At 37.9% G+C, this 27,650-nt stretch overlaps 1 protein-coding gene across 50 annotated transcripts in view; it reads right to left on the bottom strand.

The window, feature by feature from the left end:
- Positions 1–13,313: 13,313 nt before the first annotated feature.
- Positions 13,314–27,650, bottom strand: part of RIMS1 (regulating synaptic membrane exocytosis 1) — a 914,410-nt gene continuing 900,073 nt past the window's right edge. For all 50 annotated transcript variants that reach the window (XM_050786418.1, XM_050786450.1, XM_050786449.1 and 47 more), the window contains 5 exons: positions 23,769–23,907; positions 21,664–21,776; positions 17,753–17,854; positions 17,013–17,152; positions 13,314–15,625 (listed from right to left, as the gene is read on the bottom strand). In XM_050786418.1, coding sequence (XP_050642375.1) covers positions 15,407–15,625; positions 17,013–17,152; positions 17,753–17,854; positions 21,664–21,776; positions 23,769–23,907 — 713 coding nt within the window. In that variant the 3' untranslated portion in view covers positions 13,314–15,406. The remainder of the gene's footprint in view (positions 15,626–17,012; positions 17,153–17,752; positions 17,855–21,663; positions 21,777–23,768; positions 23,908–27,650) is intronic.

Raw genomic sequence — 27,650 nt, 5'->3', positions numbered from 1 at the left:
TGTTTTCATTCCTTGCGAAAGGCTACAAAGCTAGTAATTTCTGGAGCTTGGATTTGACCCCCAGCGTACCTTTTCTCTGCTATTGTGCTGTTACCATTATGCACACATCTTAGGTCCCAGCTGAATCCCACCCAACCTGTTATCTTACCTTATGCGTTTTCACCAAGGATAGTTCTATCATTGTAAGAGATTCGTGTCCTTCAGACTCTGCGGAACACCATATGCAGGGCTCTACATGATTCATTAGAAGGCTCTGAGATAGCCTGGCATGATGGCTAAGAACTCTGCTTTGCAATCAGATAGACCTGGCTCAGTAACTGACTAGTTGTGATACCTGCAAAGTCACTTACTTAACCTTTCTGGGGTTCGCTCTCTTTTCCTGTAAGTGTGGGCAATGCTACCTACCTTATAGCGTTGGTGGGAATATGAAAATTAGATGCAATAACTACATAAACTACTGGCAATTAGTAAGTCTTCCATATAATGATTATGTTGTTTCTGCTTCACTGAGGTTTTCTGAAAAAGCCATTGTTGTGCCTGCTTAACCTTCACTCAGCCTACACTAAGGGTGGGAAATTCACTCAAATAATTATTGAGGACCTGCTATGTTAGATACTGTGCCAGGCACCTGTAATAGAGCAATAAATATAATCTTTGACTTTAAGGAAATTACTTGACTGGTAAAAGGAGTAGATCCCTCCCCACCCCAAATTGTAGTAGAATGTGATAATAAAGACTTCAATATTGTACTATGGGAGCACAGAGGAACAGCTGGTGCTACCTGGAGGGCAGTCAAGAAACGTTCACAGATGTGCAGTGAGCAAGATGAACAAATGCCACATATAATTCCTGTCTTCCCTTCAAGAGAAGATGGCAAGACAGCATTCTCTGTAGTCCTTAATCAGTGGTGTGCCAACATATGGCGAGGATGTGATCTGAGGCTGACCTAGTCATTGCATTCCCAAGTTTGCCTAAAAGAGGATGCTAAAACTCCTGTGCCTAGCTAAGGCAATGGCTCCCCATAGAGCACATAAGTTTGAGCTGAAGATTTCTAAGTCCTATTTATTGCTCCGGAGAAGGCTACTTCCTTCATTGCTAAGAGTTTCTATCTAAATGAACTCTGTTGGAGAAGATGGATGTGATTCCTTCCAGTGGCCGTTATTTACTTTTGCTCTGGTCACTGAAAATACATATTTCTTATATAAAATTCTGCTCTCGGCTCCACCAATCAACCAAGAACCCAGACAGTCTCAATCTCTTCTGCAGCAGTTTCCTTGGCAACCAGGACCCAGCCAGAGAGCTCGCCAACCCACAGTGGGACCAAGCGAAACCCTGCAGCACTGTCAGGCACTGTCTGCTCTTAAATAGTAAGAGACCACACAAATGCCAGCCCAGCTGCCATCATTCTCTATTTGTAAAGCACCTTCCATCTGGGCACCTCAAAGCGGAACGCTTTCACAACAGGGGTCTTACCTGATTGAGATGAACGTTATCATGATTCACATTGTTCCTATAAGGAATGAGGAGGGAGAAAAAACAAAGGATTCTCCAATGGGCTCTTTTGTCTTTCTTATCTTTTAATATTTTCCCTTTCCTTTTTGTGTTTTTTTTTTTTAAACCAGTGTTTCTGGCACACCCTGCAGTTACTCTTTCAGTTGTCTTGGAAAATGCCACATTAAAAGGCCAGAGTCAAGATCACAGTACTTACTCTTCCTCAATCAGGGCAGCCCCACCGATCTTTCATGTCATAAGAGCTGAACCCAACTGATGTCTAAGTCAGGCACTGCTACTAGGTTCATAATCTGGCTTGCTGGGGAAGGAGGGTGGATTGTCAGCAAAGGAGGACCACACACCAGGTAAAAGCGGCTTCTTTCTCTCCCTGTGCCAACAACTGCTCACACCTGATGGTTCCTATGGAGCCTAATTATGAGAAAAATATTGAGGACTTCCATTTTAGCGAATAAAACTTACCAAACGAGATTATTTAGAGCAGGGCTTCTCAAACTTTAGTATCTCTGTGAATCACTTGGGGATTTTGTTAAACAGCAGAGTCTGATTCAGTCAGTTAGGGGTGGGACCTGAGGGTCTGTATTTCCGACAAGCTCCCAGCTGTTGCTGGTGCTACCGGTCAGAGGACTGGACTTTGAGTCGCACGGGATCAGGTTCAGTGTTTATTGTTTACACGTACTCACACATGCCTTACACACATTCACACACGCCGCAGAATTGGACGAGAAAGAAAAGCACACCTTTCATTCTTGGATGGTTTTATATATTTAAAAACACTTTGATAGACATTTCTTTTAGGCAAGCAGGGTAGGTAGGATTATCCCAATTTTTTTCTGCCTAGTGGTATATAGCTATATAATTTCATTAACTATGAGGTTGTAGATCCAATTCTTCATACCTGTTCCCCACAAAAGACTAATTGAATTAGAATATGTTTGTATTATAGTATTTTTGTTATTAAATGGTATTTGTACACAAATCAGAGTGTCGTTATTAAGTTGTTATTAATCACACACATTTTGAAATGCTGTGAATCCAAGTAGGTTCAAGTTACTAGGGAGTTACTTCACAGATTCCACAGAAGGGTTCAAAGAGACATCTCCGGGGAGAGGGGGTGCCTTTGCCAATGATGCATCTCTGGAAACTCCCACATTCATAGTCAAGTGAACTTTGCTGCCTTGTCCTGATGTTTGCTGGCTTTTCTCCACATTGAATGAAATTCCATAATCATGGTGAGAATAATTAGAATGGTGTCAAGGAATCACCTGTCTCCCACCTGCAGTGGGTTGAATGATGACCCCCATCCCAAAATCAAAGTCCACTCGGAACATCTGAATGTGATCTTATTTGGAAGAAAGGTCTTTGCAGATACAATTAAGGTAAGGATCTTGAGATGAGAAGGCCCTGACTTAGGGTGGGCCCCAAGTCCAACGACAAACATCCTCATAAGAGATCAAAAAAAGAGAAGAGAGAGGGGAACAGGGAAGGCCATGTGAGGATGGAGGTAGAGCCTGGAGTTCTACTGCCACAAGTCAAGGAGTGCCTGTAGGCCCCAGGAGCTGGGAGTGGCAGGAAGCATTCTTCCCTGCGGCCTTTGGAGGGAGTGTGACCCTGCTGGCACCTTGATTTCAGATTTCTGGCCTCCAGAACAGTAAAATAAGTTCTTGTCGTTTTACAAAGAAGTTCTTGTCGTTTTAAACCACAAGCTTTGTGGTACTTTGTTGTGGCAGTCCCGGGAAAGACTGCACAGCCCCTTACATACCTTCCAGTGGCGGCACATGGTCCAGCCTGGAGAATTTATCTACCTTCTGCTCATGCCTCCTCTCTGCTCCCCTGTCCCCGGTACTTGGCCTTGGCGTGGCACGTCTGCGCATGCTGTGCTTGAGCGTGGTGGCACTGGTCCCAGGGACAGGGCAACTTCCTATTCCATACGTGGAAATGACAGAGATTCTTTGGCCACACACACCTGGGGACTGAAAATGAACCTGTAATCTCAAGGGAGGTGAGTCAAAACTCAGAATTTATTCACCAAAACAAAACCTCTTGATTAATTCTTGATGGAGAGAAAGATGAAAAAGACTTGAGTAGGCATGTAATTATAAAACACTTATACTGTATTCTCAAGCAGATATTTTTACACCCTATAAAAGGCAGTTGCCCCACAAGATTTGTCCTTGACCTTAAGGTTTAGTCAGTCCTAGTTAAATTTTCCCTACTGAAGGCGAGCGCATCAGCATTGACCCTCAAAAGGTCCTCTGCGTGCAGCGTCTTCTCCGAACTGCACGAAGCACTGCTGCCATCTTGTGGCTGAGATGCGCCACCACACCCGCTTATTTTATGCGGTTCTAGCTCTCACCAATAGAGGGCGGGGTTGAGGCTCTTGCCTACAGACGGAAACCCTTGTTCATAATTTTGAGCCAAATGCTAGCGTGGCAGAGATTTCTTCTGAAACTAAATTTTGAGAAGAACCAGGTAATACAACTGTTGTTTGCCTGTTAATAAAGCAGTGGAAATTCACAAATACTACACAGCCTCCTCGGAGGTGAGAACATGCCACTACGCTATTTTCAATTTCCTATTTTCCTAGCTCCTATCCACCTGATGCCCTAATGGTAGCTAACAGGCAGGAGTCCAGCGTGGGAGGGTGAGGAGGGTTGGGACTGCAGGAGGCCAGGTGATACCCTGACACTGGACTTCCTGTTACCTTTGGAACTGAGAGGCAATCCAACCCTAAAGCGGTGGAACTTTGTTTAACTCTCCAACAACTAGGGTTCTGAGAGCCGAATTTCCTAGGAAAGAGGATTTATGTAGCTCAGAGTTGTATTTGGTTTGTGGTTGCTATTACAGTAAGAGAATCAGGCCTGGTGTGGTGCCTCACACCTGTAATCCCAGCCTTTTTGGAGGGCAAGGCAGGAAGACTGCTTGAGGCCAGGAGTTTGAGACCAGGCTGGCCCACACAGTCAGACCCCCATCTCTAAAAAAATTTTTAAATTAGCCACGTGTGGTGGTGCATGCCTGTTGTCCTGGCTACTGAGGAGGCTGAGGCTGAGCCCAGAAGTTTGAGGCTTCAGTGAGCCATGATTGTACCACTGCATTCCAGCTTGGACGACGGAGTGAGATATTGTCTCAAAAAAAAAAAAGAGAGAGAGAGAATCTATCTTTCTTAGTCTCCATCTATCTTTTCACAAAAGTGGAATTTGCCTGACTGACCCGCATCAACATCCTCCTTTCCCTACGCCTGATAAAATTGTCAAACAGAGCAAAGCTCAGAGCAAGAGTGAAGGTTCTGGGGGTTTCCCATTTGTCCTGCCTTCTACCTCTTCTGTCATTGTCTAAAGAAAGGTGCAAAGAATGTTTCTTAATTCTTTATAATTGGAAAGCTCTCATCAAGAGTGTTTTAAAGAAAAAGAAGTGCATTTCTGGAGCATTACTCTAGGGGTACCAACTTATCAATTTTCATTGATGCATCAGAGATCTAGACTGAAAAATCATGAGTGGTTTTGCTGGTTTTACTTAGTAGATAGAAAGGTCAGTGGAAAGTGTGGCCAGTCACAAGGCTCTGCTTTCTAGGCCTGGGCATTCAATCTTTCTGTGCAAAGTGAGCTCTTCCAACCCCTGCATCACTTGGAGGTGGGGCCGGCTTCATAGGCCCGGGTCCTGGGCAGTCACACCAGGCCTCGCACTCAGGAGGGCTGCTCTTGGTTTCATACTCTGCTGTTGCTATCTTGAAAATCTTAAGAATTTTTGAACAAGGGGCTTCACATTTTTATTTTGTACTAGACCTCCTAAATGACATAATAGGTCCTGCCTGGGAGTTTGTTAGAGATGCATTCTCTGAGGCCTCATCTTGGACTTCTAAAATTGAATGTGTATTTTAACAGGATCCCAAGGTAAATGGTCGCAACATTAAAATTTGACCACTGATCTTAGCTGCCTATGAAGTTGTGGTGGCAGAACTCAGATGAGTGAGCAGGGGGTGAGTCCTTGGCAGACAATGCAGGGGAAGACCTGCCTTCTCCTCTTCAGAGTGGAAGAATAAAAAAGCAGAGAGCCTGGGGTTGGGGGCACTTGGGAGATGATGAAATTCAGGGCGAGAGAGGAGAGTAAGTGGAAATTGTTTTACAGTACAGGAAGCAGCTCTCATAAACCATTTCCTTTATAACTTGGTGACCTGTTATAAATTTTTGAAAAATTTAGTTCTAACATTGGAGCACAAAAGGGAAATTGAACCATGACTGACTACTGTTTCTCCAGCTTTAGGATATAGCCTGACCATTGATGAGCTATTGCTCTGCTATGGAATGAGACAGGAATCCCCACTGATCCAGGTTGCCCTTTATCCCTCCACTGTTTCTAGACATTTTCCCCTCTGTTACCCTTCTAGCTCTCAAATCTCCAACCTTCCAACCTCAACATGCACACTTTGCTTTATGTCATCAGGGGGTTACACATTTACAAAAGAACAGCTTGGAAAATACTTTGACTTCAGCCTGTAGCTGCTTTCAGAAGGATAAGAAATCCCCAAGGAAAAGGGGACTCTAATAGGTCAACTGCTAGAAATAAAGGTGGTGGATATATAAAGTCAAAATTAATTTGTAATTTTAAAATTTACTGCTGCAATGATTTAGAAAAAAAAAACCTTCAAATAGGTTTGAAAAAATTTTTTTTTAATTTGGGTGTCATAGAGCACTTCATATTGGTTACTTGCAATTTCATTGAGCCCAATTATTATACTTCCAGTGTAGAAATCTCCACTTTACTATACATAGTTGAGAAATCAAACGTCTTTGGTATAATACTGTGTTAGGTCATTCTTGCATTGCTATAAAGAAATACCTGAGACTGGGTAATTTATAAAGAAAAGACATTTAATTGGCTCATGGTTCAGCAGACTGTACAGACAGCATGGTGCAGGCATCTGCTTGCTTCTTGGGAGGCCTCAGGGAGCTTTTTACTCATGGTGGGAGGCAAAGTGGGAGCTGGCACTTCATATGGGGAAAACAGGAGCGAGGGCGGGGGGAGGTGCCCCACACTTTTAAAGGACCAGATCTCCTGAGAACTCACTCTTTGTGGTGGGGACAACACTAAGCCAGGAAGGATCCATCCCCATGACCCAAGCAGCTCCCCCCAGGCCCCACCTCTTACACTGGGGATTACATCTCAACACGAGATTTGGAGGGGACGTCCAAACTATGTCGGATGGTGAAATTAGACCAAAGAAAAGCAGAAGCCACACAAAACAAAAGTGTTGTTTTTAGAATACAAGCTAGCATGCAAGAAAATCCTGGCTAAGGGCAACAAAAAAAGTAAGACTTTATTTTGATTCTCAACGGAAGAAATAGGTATGGATCCCTTTAGCATTATAACTGTAGCTGTTTTGGGAGTTGGGCGTGAAACTTTGGGATTTATGAAAAGGAGACTGAGTTTTTATAGACTGAGAAGCAGCGATCCGGAAGAACGCGGAGTCCTCAGTTTCTGTGTTGTGCATTCATTCCACCATCTTGGTTTGTGTACAGTCTCTGTGCCATATACTGAACTACTTGTTTGTGTCATTATTTTTAACTTGAATTATTTCAAAGGGATTTACAAAGAGATTCAAGAAGCCATTTCATAATAACATCATTGGAATAAATCATAAAAAGAAAAAAAATATATACTAGCGGTGAGTTCTTTTATGGTTGATGTGAGAGTAAAATTGTTTTACAAAGTCCTGGAGAGACAGGGTAAATTAAGCTTGTATAATAGGTTATGATACTATTCCTGCAAGAGTCCCAGGCAGGAGTTCAGGAAGTCTGTGAACTTGAAAGAGAAAAAAATGCATCTTTACTTTTTTCTAATATCTAATTGAAATTTAAAATTTCTTTCAGTTATCACTGCAGGTAAGAAACCACAATAGCATAGCAGTACCTGTGACCTTGCTGTCAATACAAAATCACACATATTCATAATATAAACTGGTATTTATGCTGATAACAGCTTCAAAAACACTGTAGTTATTGGACCTGTCACTAGATTTCTTTTAACACCTCAGTAAAGAAGTCATATGTATTGCTGGATGACAAATTTTTGTTTTGTTTTATTTTGTTTTTTTGAGACAGGGTCTCACTGTCACTCAGACTGGAGTGCAGTGGTGTGACAAAGGCTCACTGCAGCCTCTCCCTCCCAGGCTCAATTGATCTGCAAGCCTCAGCCTCCCAAGTAGCTAGGACTACAGGTGTGGGCCATCATGCCTGGCTTTTTTTTTGTTTTTTGTTTTTTTTTGTAGAGATGGGTTTTTGCCATATTGCCCAGGCTGGTCTCTAAACTCCTGGGCTCAAGTATCCGCCTGCTTCAGCCTCCCTAAGTGTTGGGATTACAGGTGTGAGCCACCACGCCAGACCACAAATTTGTTGTTAGAATGTTTTTAACTCTTTCAATACAATTGGCTTCATTTTCCTCCTATGTATTTTTAAAAGGCATTTAACATCATTATTCTGAGAAGGAGTCTATAAGTATCACCAGGCACCAAAGGGAACCAAAGCATATGAAAAGTTAAGTGCCCTGTGTTAGAAGCAACCCCACTCCTCGGTATATACCCAAAGGGAAAGAATTCATTCTATCAAAACAGACACATGCACCCGTATGTTCATTGCAGCACTATTCACAATAGCAAGGATAATGGAATCAACCTAAGTGCCCATCAGCAGTGGACTGGATAAAGAAAATGTGGTACATATACACCATGGGACACTATGCAGCCATAAAACAGAACGAAATCGTGCTCTTTGCAGCAATATGGATGGAGCTGGAAGCCGTTATCCTAAGGGACCTAAAGAAAGAACAGAAAACCAGATACTGCATGTTCTCGCTTATAAGTGGGAGCTAAACACTGAATACACATGAACATAAAGATAGGAACAATAGACACTGGGATCACTAGTGAGGGGAGGGAGGGGCCATGGACTGAAAAGCCATGTGTTGGGTGCTATGTTTACAGCCTGGGTAATGAGATTGCTGAGACCCCAAGCCTCAGTGTCATGCAGTTTACCCATGTGATAAACCTGCACATATACCCTTTAACTTATAATAAAAGTTGGAATAAAAAAAGAAACATGAGAAGCCTCTAAAATTACATTTGATCCCATTCCATACTTTTTAATAGACTGAAGATGCCTGCTCTCTGATAAAAATAAAGAATAGTATATTTGTCTTAAAGAAAGAACTCTATAGTAGAAGAAAGCACAACCACCCAGCAGAAAAAAAAATTCTTTTTTCAGACACTAAATAATAAAATGTAAAACAAACATACAAAAATATTTGCAAAAAGTATTCACTGACATACTGGAAAAATAGTTGACAGACATGCATAGCCAACGCAAGAAGCATCTTTAATGAACACTCAATGAAAACCAAAGGCAAAACATTAGGAAAAAACATGAATTTAGGGTGGAGTGAACATGATGGCAGGAACAAGCTAGAGTGATGTAGGCGTGTGGTTTCTGATGATTTTATGTTTTGATAGAACTTGGAAAATGTAGAAGAATAAGTAGATAACACGTATAATCAGAAAAGCCACAGTCACGTCTTGCGGAACATAAATAGGGAAAGGAGTGATGGAATGAAAGTACATGCAAAGGAGGATGAAAGAGATAATCCAGCATCTGACGAGAGGACCTAGACTGGGTATATAGAAAGGGAGAAAGAAAAAGGTGGTGATTTCAGTGAAACGACTCAGTTCGTCTGCTCCTGGAGAAATTGGGGAGAATTCAGTGATACGGGAACAGATTTGCAGGTAGAGAATAGGCTGGGAACCTCACATTGCAGAAGGCAGTTAGAGAACCTTGAGAAGCTGAGAATTTCTGGAATAGAAAAATTGCGAGACTTACTGATGAAATCATCCAGGAAATGGCACTGAAAATGGTCATTAGAAAGCACCATTTTCTAAAGCTAGCCTTGTTCTGTTGGACTGGGTCAGAGAGAGTGCTCTGTCTGCTTCTAAGAGGTGGTGCTCACTAAATGCAGAGGTTGGTCTAGAAAAGGAAGGAACAACCAGCCCTACTGAAGATGCACAGAATGGCCTGAAGACAGCGTATGTGATATGGGCTATTGAAATTAGCACTCCTATCACCTGAGCAGAGGACAAATCTTCCTCTGTTTTTATCTGCCAGTACTGGAAGGAGACATTCTATTGGTGGTGGTGGACCAGATAAATTAGCAGGAAATGAAGGCCAGATTTGCCCAAGAGTTTTGTTCTCATATGAAGTCTTCACAAGGTTAACTTAGACTTCACAAAGTTAGGTTTATGCATAATGCTTATAGGTGCTAACATTTATTAAGCCACTTACTATGAATTCAGGTTTTGTTCTGCAAATTTAATATTTACTATTTACTTTAATCCTCAAAATAACTGTATGAGGTAGGTGTTATTATTATTCCATTTAACAGATATGTTGTAGTGTATTTTATGTTAGCTGTATGTCTTCCTGCATGCTACAGATGTAATTATAATGCCATATTCCTCAAAATATCAGTCTGGAGTCTTAGAAATATTTAAGGCACCAGATGAGTGGCTCCATAATTTGGAAGAGAGGAGAGGATGAGTGTCATCAGAGTGAGTGTGGTTGGGTGTGGCTAATTTGAGAATTTTTGTACCACCTTTCCTAGGTCTTGAGAGGAAAGAAAAAATGGATCTAGAGCAGACACAACTTTTCCATCATGTCCTTCTCTAAGACAGATGCATTCTCTTTCTTCTACTAGCATCCATATTGCCTTGGGAGAACTACTCTAACTTTTCTATGTGGTTTGGGTGCAACTGTCTAGATTCCCTAGATCCAGGGCTGGACTCTTGACACAAGCCTGTCCATCAATGTATTTCATTTTTCTGGTCAGAGATATTTGTTCAGCGTTAGGCATGGATCAAGATGATCCAAAGGAGATTTTGCTGGGATGATGGGACAATTGTGGGTTTTTTAATCCAATGAATACATTTACATTTACAAAAACCAATTGACCACCAAGTATGTGATAAGATAGGTATACACTTTTAATTAAAGGAGCTCTGTGGTAAGAGCAATAGAGCGGCAGTCACCAATCTTTTTGGCACCAGGGACTGGTTTTGTGGAAGACAATTTTTCCACAGACCCAGGGGGAGAATGGTTTCAGGATGATTCAAGGGCATTACAGTTTGTGCACTTTATTTCTATTATTACATTATAATATATAATGAAATAATTATATAACTCATCATAATGTAGAATCAGTGAAGCCCTGAGCCCATTTTCCTGCAACTAGATGGTCCCATCTAAGGGTGATGGGAGACAGTGACAGATCATCAGGCATTAGATTCTCATAAGAAGCACGCAACCTAGACCCCTCACATGTACAGTTCATAATAGGGTTCACGCACCTGTGAGAATCTATTGCTTCTGCCAATCTGACAGGAGGCAGAGCTCACTTGCCTGGCTCACCTTTGGCTGTGTGGCCCAGTTCCTAACAGGCCACAGACCAGTACCAGTCCATGGCCCAGGGATGGGTGACCCCCGCTTTATTGGGTCTGACAACCTAGACTGGGGTTATTAATGAGCAGCAGGCGGGGTAATTGGAGGAGGCAGGGTAGATAAAACTACTTTTGGAAAGTTAAAGAATAATTCTTTCTTTATTCTATCTCCTTTACTCAAACTGTTCCTGAAGGCTGCATATGATGTGTTCATGAAGTTTGACAGTGCAAATGGTGAGTGGTCAGGGGACGGGAGAGAGAGAGGGCTGGGAGAGAGAGAGGGTTAGAGAGAGGTTTCAGGGAATGGAGAAGAGCCCACCTGCCTCCTTTTCCTATCCCCCCACCCCCATCATAAGGCAGAGTCACTCAGGCAACTTGTGGGAGACCAACTTGGCTAGGAGCTGCCTTGTTGCAGAGAAATAGCTTAGGATTTTTTCTCACCTCATGAACTCTTCATTCTTTAATATCTGTCAGCAGTTAGTAGAGGACAGAGAGCGCTTAGCATGGCAGGATCCTGAGTTGGTCAGACTTTGGTTCACATCCCAGTATGGTCACTCATCAGCTGTGTGACCTTAGCTTGTTGCTTCGCTTGTCTAAGCTGCAGAGCCTTCTATGTGAAATAGGGGTCCTATACTTACCTCGTAGGACTGCTGTGAGGGAGTAAATATAATCCCACAGCCTTCGTATACAAATCAAATACTGTAAGTCCTAACTGGGACTAACTTAACCACCTGTTCTTGGAAACTGACTTTAAGTGAAGCAATGTACAACAGGGCCTTGATAACATTGACGGAGAAAAAAAAAGGTTTCTTTATATGCCATTTCACTTAAAGTCACAGTTTCTAAGAACTTAATGACATTGAGGATTTACTGTATGCTATCATAATTATTTCTTTATATATATAAAATGATCTCTTTTAATACACGGAGCTAGTTTAATACAGGGCTACTTTATATTCTCAGTACTTAATACCTAGTACTTAACAAAATCCTTAATGATGTTGGTTAAGTATAATCAGATAATATATTATCTGGGATATATATGGGGCTGGGATTTCAAGAAATAAATTGTCAGAGTCAGCAAGAAACTATGAAGACTTAGCAAAATTGCCTTTCCTCAGGTTCCTTCCTCCCATCACTGTAGGCTCTGAAATCCCAACACTGGGTAGCTTTATATGGTTTGAAGCGAGATTACTGCTCTTCTCCTGTCTAGACAATCATTCTGAAGCCCACTCTCATCATCTGTTTCAGTGGCAGGCTTGTCTCCTGGCCTCACCCAGCTCTGAGCTATCTTAATGCACGAGCATTAATCAGCTTTACTCTTGACTGTTTTAAACTGAACTGATCAGTTGTTTTTGCCTCTTACTGACCAGGCTAACAGATAATCTTGTGTCTTGTAGACCAAACAAATGTATGATTTAATAGGGTAAAATACAGTCAACTGTTTAAAAACTATAAATAACTGATGCATTCATGTCTCCAATCTCTTTATTGCCTCAAATTTGATGTTGATGTAACTGTGTTTACTCTGCTTTACAAGTTAAAGCCAGTGTGGTCTATAAAAAATTAAGAGCCTTAGAAAGACCAGACTAGATCACAAAAGTTATTTTACTACAATGCAAGATGAAAGTAGTGCTTACCAAGTGTATTGTGAGAGGTGATGATTATTAAATATATGAACACACTTTTAGGTAAGAAGAAATCATAAAATAACCTAAAAAGTTAGTAATATCTCCTTGAATATATTATTCTGGATATTCATCTATCTATATTTGAAGATACTTTTATTACCTAAGATCCTATTAAATATAATTCAGAGTAAATGTATTCCTTATTTTTTGTTAAACTGGTCTCCTCTAAACCAAAGTTATACAAATTAGTCATGGGGTCAGGAGAAAAAGATGGAAAGGGGAAATATACTATGACGAGAGACGCAGGAATCAATTTTCTGATATGCCACATAACTTGAAATAATTTGGCAACTGGACAACAGAGTTGTCTCTTTTATTAGCACGAATCATTCAAACAGCAGCAGAAAACAACCTTCCATTTGATTCTTACTGAGATTTATTATTTTTAATAATGCCACTTTTCAGAAGTATAGTCATGTGCTCACTTAGACAGGCTGACAAAGTGAAAACTTGTATGTGATGCAAAGTACCCTTTGGGCCATTGATTAAGACATAATATAGTGCAGTGACAAGTCAAGTCAAATGCCCGCAGCAGACAACAAACCCCAGCCTCCCCTTCCCATGGTCTGGCTCCCATTTTGCACCATAGAACCCACAATGGAAATCTGGCAAGACATAGAACACAGATGGCTACTGACTGACATGAAAAGTAAATTTTATTAAACATGTTTACATACATGAGTTGGAATTTCATTTAAAAGCACAGGGGAGTGTTAAGACAAGTGGTCAAAATAGAAAGATACTACCCAATTATAATCAGTTGATTGTTGGCCACTAAGACAGAACGGAATCTAGTAGAAGTGCACCAATGCTTCAGTTCCTCCTGCTCAGCATGGTGAGCAGTGGTCAATCTGTGCCCTGTGGAATGATGGGCAGATAATTCTGGCATGTGTAAATAATAATAAATAATTCACTTGGTGCAGGCAGTATGTCTATGAATTAAAACCTAATGTGTACACAGTGTCTACATGTGTTACAGCCCCACAGTAGGAATCTACACCAAAATATTTATTAGAAGGAATTTGGTCCGTACTACATCACGTTTTCCGGAGGGTAAAAAATAAAGTCCATCTATAGACATTTCACCACAGACCCAGAGACTGAGTCTGGCTAAAACCTGCAAAATGTCTATAACAAAAATGGATGGCTTAGATTTCTTGGTTATTTCGGTATAGTAATTAACAAGCAAACTGTACAAGTACATGCAACATACAAGCTGGCCTATGTGGAACTAACATACATTATTAAATAACCTTTTGTTTCTTTTCTTTTTAAAATTTTTTTTACAAAATGTGCATGCAGCTTTGAACAGTTCCAAGTCATGCTGCTCTATCTGTGTAATCACAAAAGTGGAGTGACTCATAAAAGGAGGGAGAACATATCAATGCACCTGCAGAGACTGCAGTTTGTAGCACATGTACAGAATGTCACAAGGGAAATTCAAGGCCAAGAAAAACTAAATGAAGAAAATGCAAATTGAAAGTTGACTTTGTTTATTTTTCCCCCCAAAAGTAAGATACTTTGCATTAAAAAATCAAGCTTTGTGCTTGCATCAATCTCAAAGAAATGTAAACTAAAATTCGATAAAAACATTAGTTTAGTGCAGAATATTTCAACTGGAATTTCCAGTGGAATATTGAACAGCTCATACCATGCTCTTTCCAGGGCAGATGGGTGTGTCTACACTGAGGCATGGCTGAGAAGCCTGGGCGTAGCTCAAAGTGTCTTAGGCTCAAATCCATTCCTAGTCACCATTTTTGGGAAGTCAAAGTATGGTTTATACACATGAGCATTTTTTTTTTTATATCAGGAAGAAAAAGGCAATACAAGGAGTGTTTTCAAAGTACAATTATGCAGTTAGTTTTAGTCCCCAGCATTAGTTGCAGATTGACTTCTTTAAAAGTCTTCCATGCAAAACAATGGAAACCATAAATTAATTTTCTAGAATGCAAACAGATAGGCTCTTCATTAAAAAAGTACTTCTGTGATTATTTATTTTGGAAGATAACTTTTTGTCTTTTGGGTTTCCACACGTAAGACTTTAAAGAATTATAAAATGAAAGCTAGTGAACCCTTCCTTGGCTTCACCTTATGTAGCTGTTTAACACTTTGGGGAGATGCCACAGAGACCACTTCAGCCCTTTTTTTGGTGCTTTTGGAAAAAAGAAGGGAAGAGTCTCTGTTAGCATCATGAGGCCTGTCATGACACAGCCAAAAAAACTAGTGGAAATAACAGATGTGGTGAAAACCAAAAAAAAAAAACCTCAAGAAACGAAAACCAACAAACAACACACAAATAAACAAAACACACAAAAGAACAAAACAATTCAAACATCAGGGAAATAACACTGCTTGTGGTCTGTGCAGAAACGTGTAGAATACAACTTTTCACAGAGTGAGAGTTTCCAGTTTGTTCAATTTGGTGTGTGTGTGTGTGTGTGTGTGTGTGTAGGTGTATGTGTAGATTTAAAGTTTCCTCTTTTTCTATTTGTTAGAAGCATCAGTGACTCTCACCAGCACGTTGATTCTTCCTGTAATTTGATAGATTGCCTTGTTCTGTCATATGAAGCCATGTTTTAAATAACAATTGGGACATATTATTGAAAAACTACTACAGGCAAAACACAAGTTGATTGTCTGTCTCCAACAATGCTTTTGATCATGAAATATCTGGTTCAGATTATTATCCTGAAAGGTAGAGTTTTATTGGAATGACTCTGGTATGAGTTCACTATGATCGAATACAGGGAGGCCCAGTTGAACTTTCCAGAGATGACTGGGAAGCCCGGCGGGTGAGGGGAGTGAGTGTGGGATCCACCAGTGAGGACGGTGGGAACAATTTGTACCATCCGATCACCATGCTGGACAGGTCGAGTTCTTCCAACAAGATCTGAGCCACACCCATAAAGCATTTGTGGTCCATTCTGCCATAGTCTCCCCAGACAATCACCTGCAGAGAGAGAGAAATGCAACATTACCTGGACTTCTCTCTCCTTCATATCCGGATGGGCTCAAAGCAACTATGCTGTAAAAGTGGGCCAGTCAGTGAAGCAGAGGAAATGAATACAACTATCACCAAGGAGAAGGCACAGATAAGAAGATACACTAACCTTAAGATGCTTATAGACACTTCACAATGATTTTTAGGCTGATGGAATGAAGGATTGTGTGTTCCTAGTCAATGAGGAGTATTATCTACATAAGCCATGTTAAAGAAATAAATACATAAGATTATTTTTATATGAATGCAACGCCTTTCTTGTGTAACTACTATCTAATTAGCAATGTGCAGGACCATAAAAATATAAAAATTAAAATTTGTGCAATTTAGGAGGGCAGGATGAGCAATCCAACTCAGTATACCATGGAATGTATGTACAAGAAAGTATGTACAAAGAATGAGAGTACTCATTTGATTTATTTTGTATTACGGTCTTTTTAATGAAGGGGTAGATCAAACAAATAATTGTGGGCTGGTACCTTTTGAGGACTTGCCTGCCAATTTTAATTTAGATGATTAATATTTCAATTAGATCATTAAAAATTACCACAATCTAGGTCAACTTCTATTGGCTATTGGTGTCAAACAAGCCTTCCACTACACATAGTCCCGGGTTCTATTTTCTAATACTTCAGTCATCTGTAAAGGTTCCCAACTGGACTCATTCACCTGTTTTATACAAGCAGAGTTGGTGGTGAATCCCACCTTTAAACTTTACTGAGTAACTTTGTGAAATTACTTTACCTCTTGAATCTCAGACATAATCTTTAAAATGGGGATAATGATAGTATTGCGCATGTTAGTTACAAAGTTTAAATAATGCATATAAGCACCTAGAAATGCATCTGGCATTCAACCAGGACCCATTCTCTTCTCCTCTCCCTCCTCCTCTTTGTATCCCATGTTTGGCAGAGAGCAATGCTCAACCAGCTATTATTAGCATTGTTTTGTTTGATATATCTCTATCTATTTATCATCTATCTATCTAGTGAGGATATATCTCTATCTATTTATACCTATCTATCTAGTGAGGATACATCTCTATCTATTTATACCTATCTATCTAGTGAGGAGTGAGGAGGGGCGGGAACAGGGCAAAGCTAGAAGGAGAGGATAGAGACAGAAAAGAAAAGAAGAGAGAGAGATAAAATAAAATTGTTCTCTATTAGATCCACCAAATATTTTTAATATTATACATTATTTACATTATAAACTAACCATTTGAATTTCTTCTACTCAAGAATATTATCCTACATTTATCTCTTTGTGTTTTACCATCTCTTTGATATATGAATAATACAAACATTTCAATGTAAAAAGCCAAACAATTACTGACCTGAAGAACTTTACCCTGTGGACTTTCATCAAAAACCAGAGACTGCTGATACAAAGGATCAAGGGTTTTTCGTGCAATTCTTGTCTTCTTCTTGGCTATACAGGCCCCATTTTCCAAAAGATATACTTTGACATATGGAGCTAAACAAAGTTATATTAACATACAAGAATTATTCCTTAAATTCAACTGTTTTTTTAATTAGAGAACTCCCTATTAGAGAATTAGAGATGCTTACTGAAAGTTTCCCATAGACTGTTTAAATTACTTAAAATTTTCATTGCTCCATACATTCTATTCCTTAAATCTACATGTTACCATTACTGCCATTTTCCTCATTTTGATTCAATGTATACAAAGTTATTTGAAGATGTTGACTTACTTGGGTTACAATGCAGGTTTATATCTTAAAGCTCATTGTTCCCCTTTTACAATTAGAATATATTCTTTTTTTCTTTTGCCTTTCTAAATGTGCAGAAAGAAAATAATTGACACTAGCTAAGAAACAACCATAACTAAACTTTAAAAAATATTATAACATACTTCCTAACACCTTCTGAAAGAATAACTGTGCAAGGAAAACCCAAATCCATTTTAATAACATCAAAGAACACAGAAACACTGCTTTTTAAATTAATCAGATGATGCAAAACAGAGCATATGAAATTCAAATACAGCAAATGTTTTTATTTGTTTGCCTATTAAATAGCCCCTTCACCAAATTCAGGAATACTTCTCCTTACCAGGTGTAGATTTGGAACCAGGCTTTTGTGTGAGGCTTCGTGCTCTAATAACTTCAACTTCTAATTGGCCCTTTTTGTCCTCCATTCCAATTTGTATATCACCTGCAAATGGAGGGGAAGCAAGATGTGTTTCAGCTTCTTTCCAGTTAAGTGCAGTTAAAACAAAAAGGAGAGCCCATAACAGACTACAGATTTTTATCTTCATGATTTTGTTGAGAAACTAATATTTAGACCCCCTCACTCCACAATCCACATTTCTTTCTTGGTCTCCAAATCAAATTTGGAAATGATTCTCTTATTTTTTCTGGTATTAATCCCTCTTATGAGATTTGCAAATTAGTTAATAAATGACTATAACAACACTGAAGTATTTCTATAATTCTTGTACTTAATGTGATTTCTTACTTCTTGTACTTAATGTGATTTCATCCAGTATATACTAAAAAATTGTAACCATATGTATTTTCATTATCCTGAGAAAGCCACCATTAATATTTGGTGAATATCCTAGCATTCTCATACTTCTATCAATCTATCTGCCTATCTATCTATCTGTCTATCTATCTATCAATCAGCAATCATGATCATATATCATCATTTTATTGACTGTATGGACTACTGCATGGACATGTCATTACTTATTAAATCAGACTCCTATTGATGGAAATAAAGGTTATTTACATAAACTATTTTATGGTGCAGTGTATGTAAGTAGGGTTATAATGAACAGTTTTATAAGAATTCTTGCACACATTCTTGAATCATTTATTTTTTGAACATAAAATTCCAATATTTTAAGTTTTCATATCTAATAGTATGGACATCCAAAAATTCCATGCATTCTGCCAACTCCTCCAGAAAGGTTTGCACTATCACAGAAATATCGCTCTTCCTGCCTCCCACCCTCACTAATACTGGTATTAGCAATATATCTAATACCAGTATCAAAAATATGCTTAATTTTTGCCAATCTGGTTAAAACGATATTTTAATTTGCATTTCTTTGATTATTAAGGAGCATTATGTAGCCCATGTATAGTTTGATACAAAATTAGATCAGCAACTAGAATGAATCCCTTCCTTTTTATTTCATGAAAATATTTGTTTCATAGTTTTCATGTCTCTCGAGCTCATATTTATTAGAGCTCCTCTATGAAAACACCTGGGTGTATTCTCCCCATTTTTTGGTAAGTAGAATGTTAAATACTGACAGTTATAGTTCTACTCAGGTTTTTTCAGCTTTCTACTTACTCTTAAATTCTTTGTGGTAGGTTATATTTTTTAACAACTGTTCATCTCAAATAAATTTTCAAATGTTGTTTTTTTTTTGTTTGTTTTGTTTTGTTTTGTTTTTTTTTTGAGACAGAGGCTTCCTCTGTCGTCCAGGTTGGAGTACAGTGGTGTGATCTCCGCTCACTGTAACCTCCATCTCCTGGGTTCAAGTGATTCTCCTGCCTCAGTCTCCCAAGTAGCTGGGACTACAGGCCTGCGCCACCCTGCATGGCTATTTTTTGTATTTTTAGTGGAGACAGGGTTTTACCATGTTGGTCAGGCTGGTCTCAAACTCTTGACCTCAGGTGATCTGCCTGCCTTGGCCTCCCAAAGTGCTGGGATTATAGGTGTGAGCCACAGCGTCCAGCCTAAGCATTTGCATAAGTGGTATCATTCAGCAATTTTCTTTCTTCACTTAACTACATTTTCTTAGATATCCATCCAAGTTGATGTGTTGAGATCTAGAACATTCCCTTTAATTTCTCTATTACAGTCTATTACATGAATGTCATATTTATCTACTCTCCAGTTAGGGGTCTTGGCTTTCCTATTTGGTGCTGCTACAACAAAATGCTGCAAAGAGCTTCTTGAGGATATGTAATTCGAAGTTGTATTGCTGGGTCACAGCACATCCACACTTTTATTTTTACTAGATGCTGCCATATTATTCCAATTGGTGACTGCACCAAATTACACTTCTAATAGCAGTGTAAGAGAATGCATATTTCTAAGCATCTTTGCTACTTATATTGAAAGATGTAAACAATTTGGACAATCTGATATGCGAACACACACATACACACACACACATACACATGTGTGCTTTGTAGAAACGTTAACAGATAAGTAAACTCCACTCTATTTTCAGTTTGATAATTTTTTCTCATAAATTAAAACTGAATTTTTATCAAACATTTTTTCTGCATACTTAAGATGGTCATGTTTTCTTTTTATTACAGTAATGTGATCAACTATATTAATTAGTTTTCATATATTAAACCAACCATGTGTTCATGAAAAAAAATCCCATTTGGTTGTGATAATATTATTTTTAGTATTGCTGAATTTGCTTTTCTTGGGGTTCATGAGGGACTCTGGAAAGTATGACTATATTTATTTTCAGTTCTGAAAAATCTATCAATCATTATATACATATACTTTTTATTGTTACACTCTTTGTTTTCCATTTTCATTTTTATTCATTGATACATAATATGTACATAATATATGTACATATTTTTTAGGTACATGTGATAATTTAATACATTAATATACTTTATTATGATCAAGTCAGTGTAATTGGGATGTCATTACCTTAAATATTTGTTTTTTCTTTTATGCTAGAAACATTTGAATAATTCTCACTCAAACATTATATTTTCAATGGCGTCTGGCCTATACTCCTTCCTTCCCTATTCTGGGACTAATTAGACATATATTAGACCTCACTTTTCTGCTCGGTCTTATAACTTCTTATTCATATTTTCCATTATTTTGTGTGTCCAATTAATTCTGGATACTTTCTTAAGGCTTTATCCTCCAGTTAGCCACTAACCAATTATCTCCTCAACTCTGTCTAAACTGCTGGTAACTCATCCATTGAATTCTTAACTTTAGTTATATTTTTCAATTCTAGAATTTCTACTGGGCTCTTAAAGATTTGAGTTTTCTGATGAAATTCTCCATCTTGTTTTTTATTTTAGGTAATCTTCTTTCTCTTCCTCATGACTTGAGATGATGTCCTGAAATTGCATTAAAAATATTTTCCTTGTTTGTTTGCTTTGTACAGATTGTTCAGTTCACCACTCAATGTGCTCTTTCAATCTCTCAGGTTTTATGTTTTTCTTAAACACTCAGGCATCATTATTTTTCCCCAAAAACTGTCTCTCTATTCTCTTTTTAGGCTCCTGTTAGAGTAAGTTTGAACTTTTTGGTTTATTCCTCCTACATCCCGAATTCTCCTCTCTTATAAAAGATTTTCTTTTTTTAAAAATTTAAATAGGCCATGTTATTGGTGGTATTCTATAGTTCTCCTTTTATTTTTCCTCTTAGGAAGCTTGTATGCTTTTCTATCAAGCCTCAGTGTTGCGAAATTTCACTATATTGTGTCTTCAAGCTGATCTATTTTCATGCATTTTGCTGAAGTTCTTTCCCACTGCAAGATTACAGAAAGATTAACTTAAGTGTTTTCCAGTACTTTTTAGTATCTTTCTCTACCTTCCCTTTTCTTTTTTATAGTTAAGTCTAAAATATTAACTTTTTTGGTAAGTTGTGTAGGGTGAGGGAATTCCGTACATTTTTTCACACAGGTAAATAGTTATGCTACTATACTTTACTGAACAGTCTATCTTTTTTTTTTTTTTCTTCCATGCTCTGAAATGCCACCCTTGTCCTACATTTAGATCTATTATATCAGAGTTCCTGGTAATTCAAATATTTATGGCTAATTTTACTTCCTGTTTCATAATATCTCAAATTAGAAAAATACACTTGAAATTAGAATAGTTGTTTGCAAACAGTAACTCCCTAGCTAAAATGTTGCTTCTCACTTGTATTGCTATTACACAATTTTAAATATTTTAAATGACTTTGTCAAACACAAAACATCAATTTTCCTGTAGAAAAAAAATGATTCTTACCCATTGCAGGGGTGGCAAGAGTTTGGCGGCCAACAAGCTGGGCTGGTCCCAATCCATCAAGAAAATCACTGAATTGACTGTCAGCTCCCAGTCGCACTCCAGGAAATATTAAACTATCAGCAGAAGGATAAAAACCAAAGGAAAAAAAAAAACCATGAAATCTTCTAGAATTCTTTTCACTAGTTTCCATTTGACTAATTATGATCATGAAGCATAAATATTACTTAGACAATCTGTTTTTTTTAATTGATTATTTGCATTGCCTTTGAGCCAAGCATATGAGGCTTAATATTGATTGAGGATAGGTGTAAACTCTCAGTTTGATACCTAATGCTCTATTCAAGAGGGCTCAGTCATAGTTTTTAATATATCAAGTTCCAAATCCCTATATAAATGTGTTGCTGACAAAAAAATATATGATGCAAATTTTTATATCATAAACTTCACACAGATACTTGCTCATGAACATTAGGTAACATTAATGCTAATTTTTTTTAAAGTGACCAATAATTTCTTGAATAAATGTTATAGTTCACGTTCTTATTTATAAACATTTAATTGATTCATTTTTGAATCAATTCTGGTTAAATTCATCTTTGAATCAATTAAATGTTTAAATTATTTGAGACTTTTATTTGGTTCCAATTGAAATTAATTGATTAAAAAATCTGTATTTCCTCCTATAATATGACTTCCTGATAGCCCCAGGATGTAAGCTGCACAAGGATAGTGCCTGTGCTTTTCTTGTTAACTGATGTAGTTATCACTGGGTAATAAGAACTATGCTCATTATGTAATAGGCATTCAGTAAGCATTTTTTGAATGAATATATTTCTATAGAGACTTACTCTTTGCATTGTGCTTTCACATCTATTATTTCTCTTAACTAAGGGAATTAAATGGGACACAGATTATAATCCCATCCAGAGACCATAAAAATAAATCCAAGAGATTAAGTGGTTTATGATGGAGGCAAATTTTATTTGTTACTTTTTTGTATCAGAAAATGATGTGTTCAAGTCTCATTTGTATATTACTTTATGCTACTTCATTCAATACTGGTATTTTGTCAGTAAGTTTATCTCCATAACTTTCATACCTGATGATTTTTGTTCTTAGATATTCCTTACTGGAAACATGCATAACAAGCCAATCATTTGACCAACTAAACAAAGACCAACTAGTTTCAGGAATGGGAAAGAAATATAACAAACAGTAATCTGGCATAATTCTGTTAAATTTTCTAAACAAAACAAAAAATCCAGTAAAGACAAGAAATATTAGATTGGTATATGAGTAATGTGAATGGTAATGAACAAATAATTATAGAAAATTTAAATGTGGTGAATCTCCATGTAATCCAAAACAACACATTAACTACTTATTTGTAAGATCCACTACCTCAATAAAAATTCAGTTTTACCAGAAAAATTCTCAAGCATAGGAAATAGCACGTTTTGTGCAGGATCCATAAAAAATGTCAGAAAAAAAAAAACGAACTGAGTAAATTTTTAAAAATCGTATTCTATTTTCTCAGAATTAACTAAAACATTTTAGTCAGAAAAATAATGAAGCTGATAGATCCTGGATTATTTCCTAAGGTAAAAATGAGTCAGCAATGTTTTAAAAACAAGAAAATGTAAGTTACTTACACATATGACAGTGTTAGACTTAGAAAAGCTTAGGGTCCAAATTAGCTTGGAGAAAATTAAGAAAATGGGAAATCAGTTCCTTACTTATAAATTTTAATTTAGACTTTGGTGACAGGGACAAACTATGAATTTCCCATATGAAAGAGTCCATTACCTGTGGCATTTCTACACTAAACATCCAGTAAGGAACTATTCTGGGCTTTCCTAGATGGAGGAAATGAATTTATTCATGTGGACTCAGAATTTCTTCACCCTTTGAAAGGTATGAATGACCAGGTGTAGAGGTGTGTCCGTGTGTACTTACTTATAAGCCATTAGGGTGGTTTAAAATGGATGGTTGAACTTCTGGTTAAATAGAGAAGCTGCACAGTAACACTCAGTGGCTTTGTTATTTTACTGATTAGTACACAATTCGTGGTTTCACAGCCATGCAGACATGCTGACAGCACTTACTTGCCCTCAGAGCTGTAACTGTTGATGCTGCCATCAGTAGACTCTCGGCTCGGCTGCCTTACCATCTTCCTCATTTCAGCTGCCATGCCTGTTTCTGTACTTCTCTGGATGGTACTTTTTAACTTTTTGTGACCCGACTCTGACAGGAGAGAGTAAAAGAAACTCTAAGTTTTATTCAGACAGCTTCCCCCGAATATCAATTGATCCTGCAAATATAATAGTTAATTTTACACATAATTACAAATTTAATCAGAAAAATAGTAACCTAAGGGAGTACTTTGCTTGATTCAGGCTCCTTGCCAAAGTGTGCTTGGCTAAGAGTAGCAGCACTGGATGCTACACCATGGCCACAGTTTCAGTGACTGCCTGAATCTCAATCAGCCAAAATGAAATCATTGTATTATTGATGGTGACAACTTCAATGAAAATCTGATTTTGGCACCCAATTGTTATGTGGAAAGATAATGGTGAACAATCTAATAGGTTTCTCCTAATATGGAATTCACTAAATGTGTATGAATAGTCTCAAAGGACAAGTCGTATTCTTTTAAGGAGAAGGTGCATTTGGAACCCAGTATGAACAATACCACAGTTTTTGTACTATCACGTATCAGCAATCCTCATAAAGAGAAACTAGTATTTTAATTGATGATTTTTGTAACACTTTAACATACACTATATAATATTTATACACATTTGAGATGGCATATAGATTACAGAGTTAGGTATAACAGGTTTTATCCTAATTCAAAGACTACTGAGCTATCTCATGGCCTTTTGACTCAGCTGCATGAGTTCTGACTGGCAGTTTTGGGGTGTACACCTCCATTTGCACTGGGTATTACATGCATTTGCATTTCAGTTCTTGATAAGTTCAGAAGAATTTTCTTGAGCCACTCTGAAATGCACTAACCAGCATTCTATTCATAGCATGGAAATAAATTTTAAACTATTTACTTGCTTACATGCATAGCAGTTAGGAAAACTGCTAGACTTTATTCTAAACTATTTACTTGCTTACATGCATAGCAGTTAGGAAAACTGCTAGACTTTATTCCATCTATACATTCTATAAACATTTCTGGGTTTTGCTTTAGTTTTTGTATAGTATCATTTAATACCCATTAATAATATATGAAAAATGCTCTATATACGTAATTACATACATAACTACTATATAAACACATTAACTTTTCAATCCTCATAAAACCTTTACAAAGAAGGTACCTAAATACACTCTTACATAAGCCATTTGAAACACTGCATCTTTTCCCTCTCATTTTTGGTCATTGGATTCCTTTTGTAAATTGTCTAATCAAAGATATAATAGGTTATGCTATATGAACTTAATGCTGATGCTTCCTACACATTGTTTTAGTATGTTCATTAAAATTTTTACTTTTTATTGTTCTTAACCTTTTTATTGCTATTTTTGCTTACAAAGACAATATATGTATATTACAAAATACTTAAATGTTACAGAAATTGCAAACATTGAATGCCCCCTATAATTTCACCACTCAAGGAAGACAATGGTTAATAATTTGGGAACTACTTTTTCTTTATACCTATACAAGCTTCTTCACTTGGCTACTGTGATCCACACTCTCCGTTTTCCCTTCTTTGACATTGGTTGTTACTTCCCAGTCTCTTCTGCTGCATTTTTCCTCTTTGAGATTTTTAGATATAGACGATCCCTAGACCTCAGGCCTCCGACCTTTTGCTTTCTTCTACACTGACTTCCTAGGTGATCTCAACATAGCTTTAACATAGCTAACAAGGTCATTCATGCCATTGTGCCTCCCAAATATACATCAAGGTCTTAACCATTCTCTTAAATGCTGAAGTCATTAATTCAATTGCCTAGTAGCTCCATTTACATATCTAATAGGCACTTCAACATTAACATATCCAAGACAGAACTCTTCCCCACCTCCACCACACTACCACCTCCTACTACTAAATCCTCCTCCCGCAGTAAATGGTACTGCAATTCACTTGGCTGATCAGGCCTAAATCCTTGTAATCTTCTTTGATTCCTCTAACACACCCCACATCCAATCCATCAGCGAATCCTCTTGGCTTTGCCTTCAAAATGCATCACAAATCTGGTCATTCTTCTTCCTCTCCACAGCTCCTACCCTACGTCCAGACACTGTCATCACTCAAAAGAGCAGTGCCATACCCATATAGCTGGTCTCACTGCTTCTATTCTTTTCCTCCTCAGAATATTCTTGACATAACAGCCATGGTGAGTCTTTAAAAATGTAAATCTGAACATATCATTCCCCTGCTCAAGATCTTATAATGATTAATCACCAAAATAAAATGAAAATCCAAAATTGTTATCGTGGCCCAGGAAATGCCATATCACCTTGTCTTTGGACACCTCACATCTCATCTTCTGTCCCTCATTCCATATGACCAATGCTCTCCAGTCACACTGTCTTCCCTACATTTCCTCAAGCCTGCAAGCATGCTACTTCTGTTTGTCCCTTCTGACTTTCTTGCCTTGTTCCTTATTCAGATTTCTGCTTCAAGAGAAGCTGTCTCCTCAGAGAGGCTTTGTATAGTATCCCTTTGCTGTGCTTTATTTTTCTTCATAGCAGTGCTTCATCTGCCATTAAACCTTTATCTGTTTGTGTTCTGTTTTCCAATTAGAATTTAATTTCTGTGAGAGCGGGGTCATTGTGAGTATTGTTCACTGTTACTCTTCATATCTAGAACAGGGGTATAAACTGTTGATAGTGAAATCACACCACATATACTAATGTGCAATTTTCACATTCCATTTAATATAATGTAACACAAACAGGTATATATTTATTCTTTTTAAAGACTGCACTATTCCATTTTATGACTATGTGGTTCATCATTAAACCATCCCTTTATTGATGGGCTATTGGATATTTCCAGTAGTTATAGAACAGCTTCTACAGGATGAATTACTGGAACTTGAAATGCTACTGAAAGGGTAGGAATCTGTTTAATTTAAATAGCTATTTCTATATTCCCCTTAAGAAACATTGTAGTGATTTATACTCCTACCAACAGTCATATGGATGTTCCCACTTACCTACCTATGGCTCAAGAATTCTCTACCTTTCCCCTTTTTGGACTCTGTCTTGTCCACTTGACTTGTCATAGTGGAACGTGCACACTTATCCAAGGCAGGGACTTCATCTATGGCCATTGTAAATGCTGTTTAGTTTAGTTTTGGCATTTATTCATTTATATACCGATTCCTTTCTAGAGGTAATTCATTTATGAAGTCACTGTGGTAGAGCAGTGGCCATTCATGGCCACATACTGGCCAGACCTCACTTGAAGGACAGGGGTAAGCCCCAGGGATATATTACCAAAGTATTGAGCCAAGATGAATTACAAGTGTTTATCCAAGGCAGCATGAGATAACAAAATCTGGGTAGAACACCAGTTATTGAAAATAACGAGGATCATGGCTAGAGAAATTACAGGAACTTTAAATGGTGAGGTGCTGCTGGAAATTGGAGGAGAAACAGTTAAGAGGATCAACAATATGGCAAGTTCAGGTTAGAGTGTTAGTTCATTCTGCTTTTTGTTCATTCACCTATTCAACAAATATTTATGGAGCATCTATTACGTGTCATACAGTGCTCGAGGTGCTGGGGATGTACGGATGGATGAGAAATGTCCTGCTTTAAAGGAGTGTAGATTATAGTTCACATGTATATACAAGAAAGACAGTGAACAAAGATACGATATCGCTGATAAGTGCTATGGGAAAAAAATTAGGCAGGATGAGAGGTGTAGAGAGTGACGAGGTAGAGCAGGAATTGTTTTTTTTGAAAAGGAGCCAGGGTCTGATTAAGCAGTGCAGGGGGAAGTGAGGACACAAGCCAT

This window comes from Macaca thibetana, chromosome 4, assembly GCF_024542745.1.
Source record: "Macaca thibetana thibetana isolate TM-01 chromosome 4, ASM2454274v1, whole genome shotgun sequence".
In the NCBI taxonomy this organism is placed as follows: domain Eukaryota; kingdom Metazoa; phylum Chordata; class Mammalia; order Primates; family Cercopithecidae; genus Macaca; species Macaca thibetana.
This window is presented reverse-complemented; position numbering and strand designations above follow the sequence as displayed.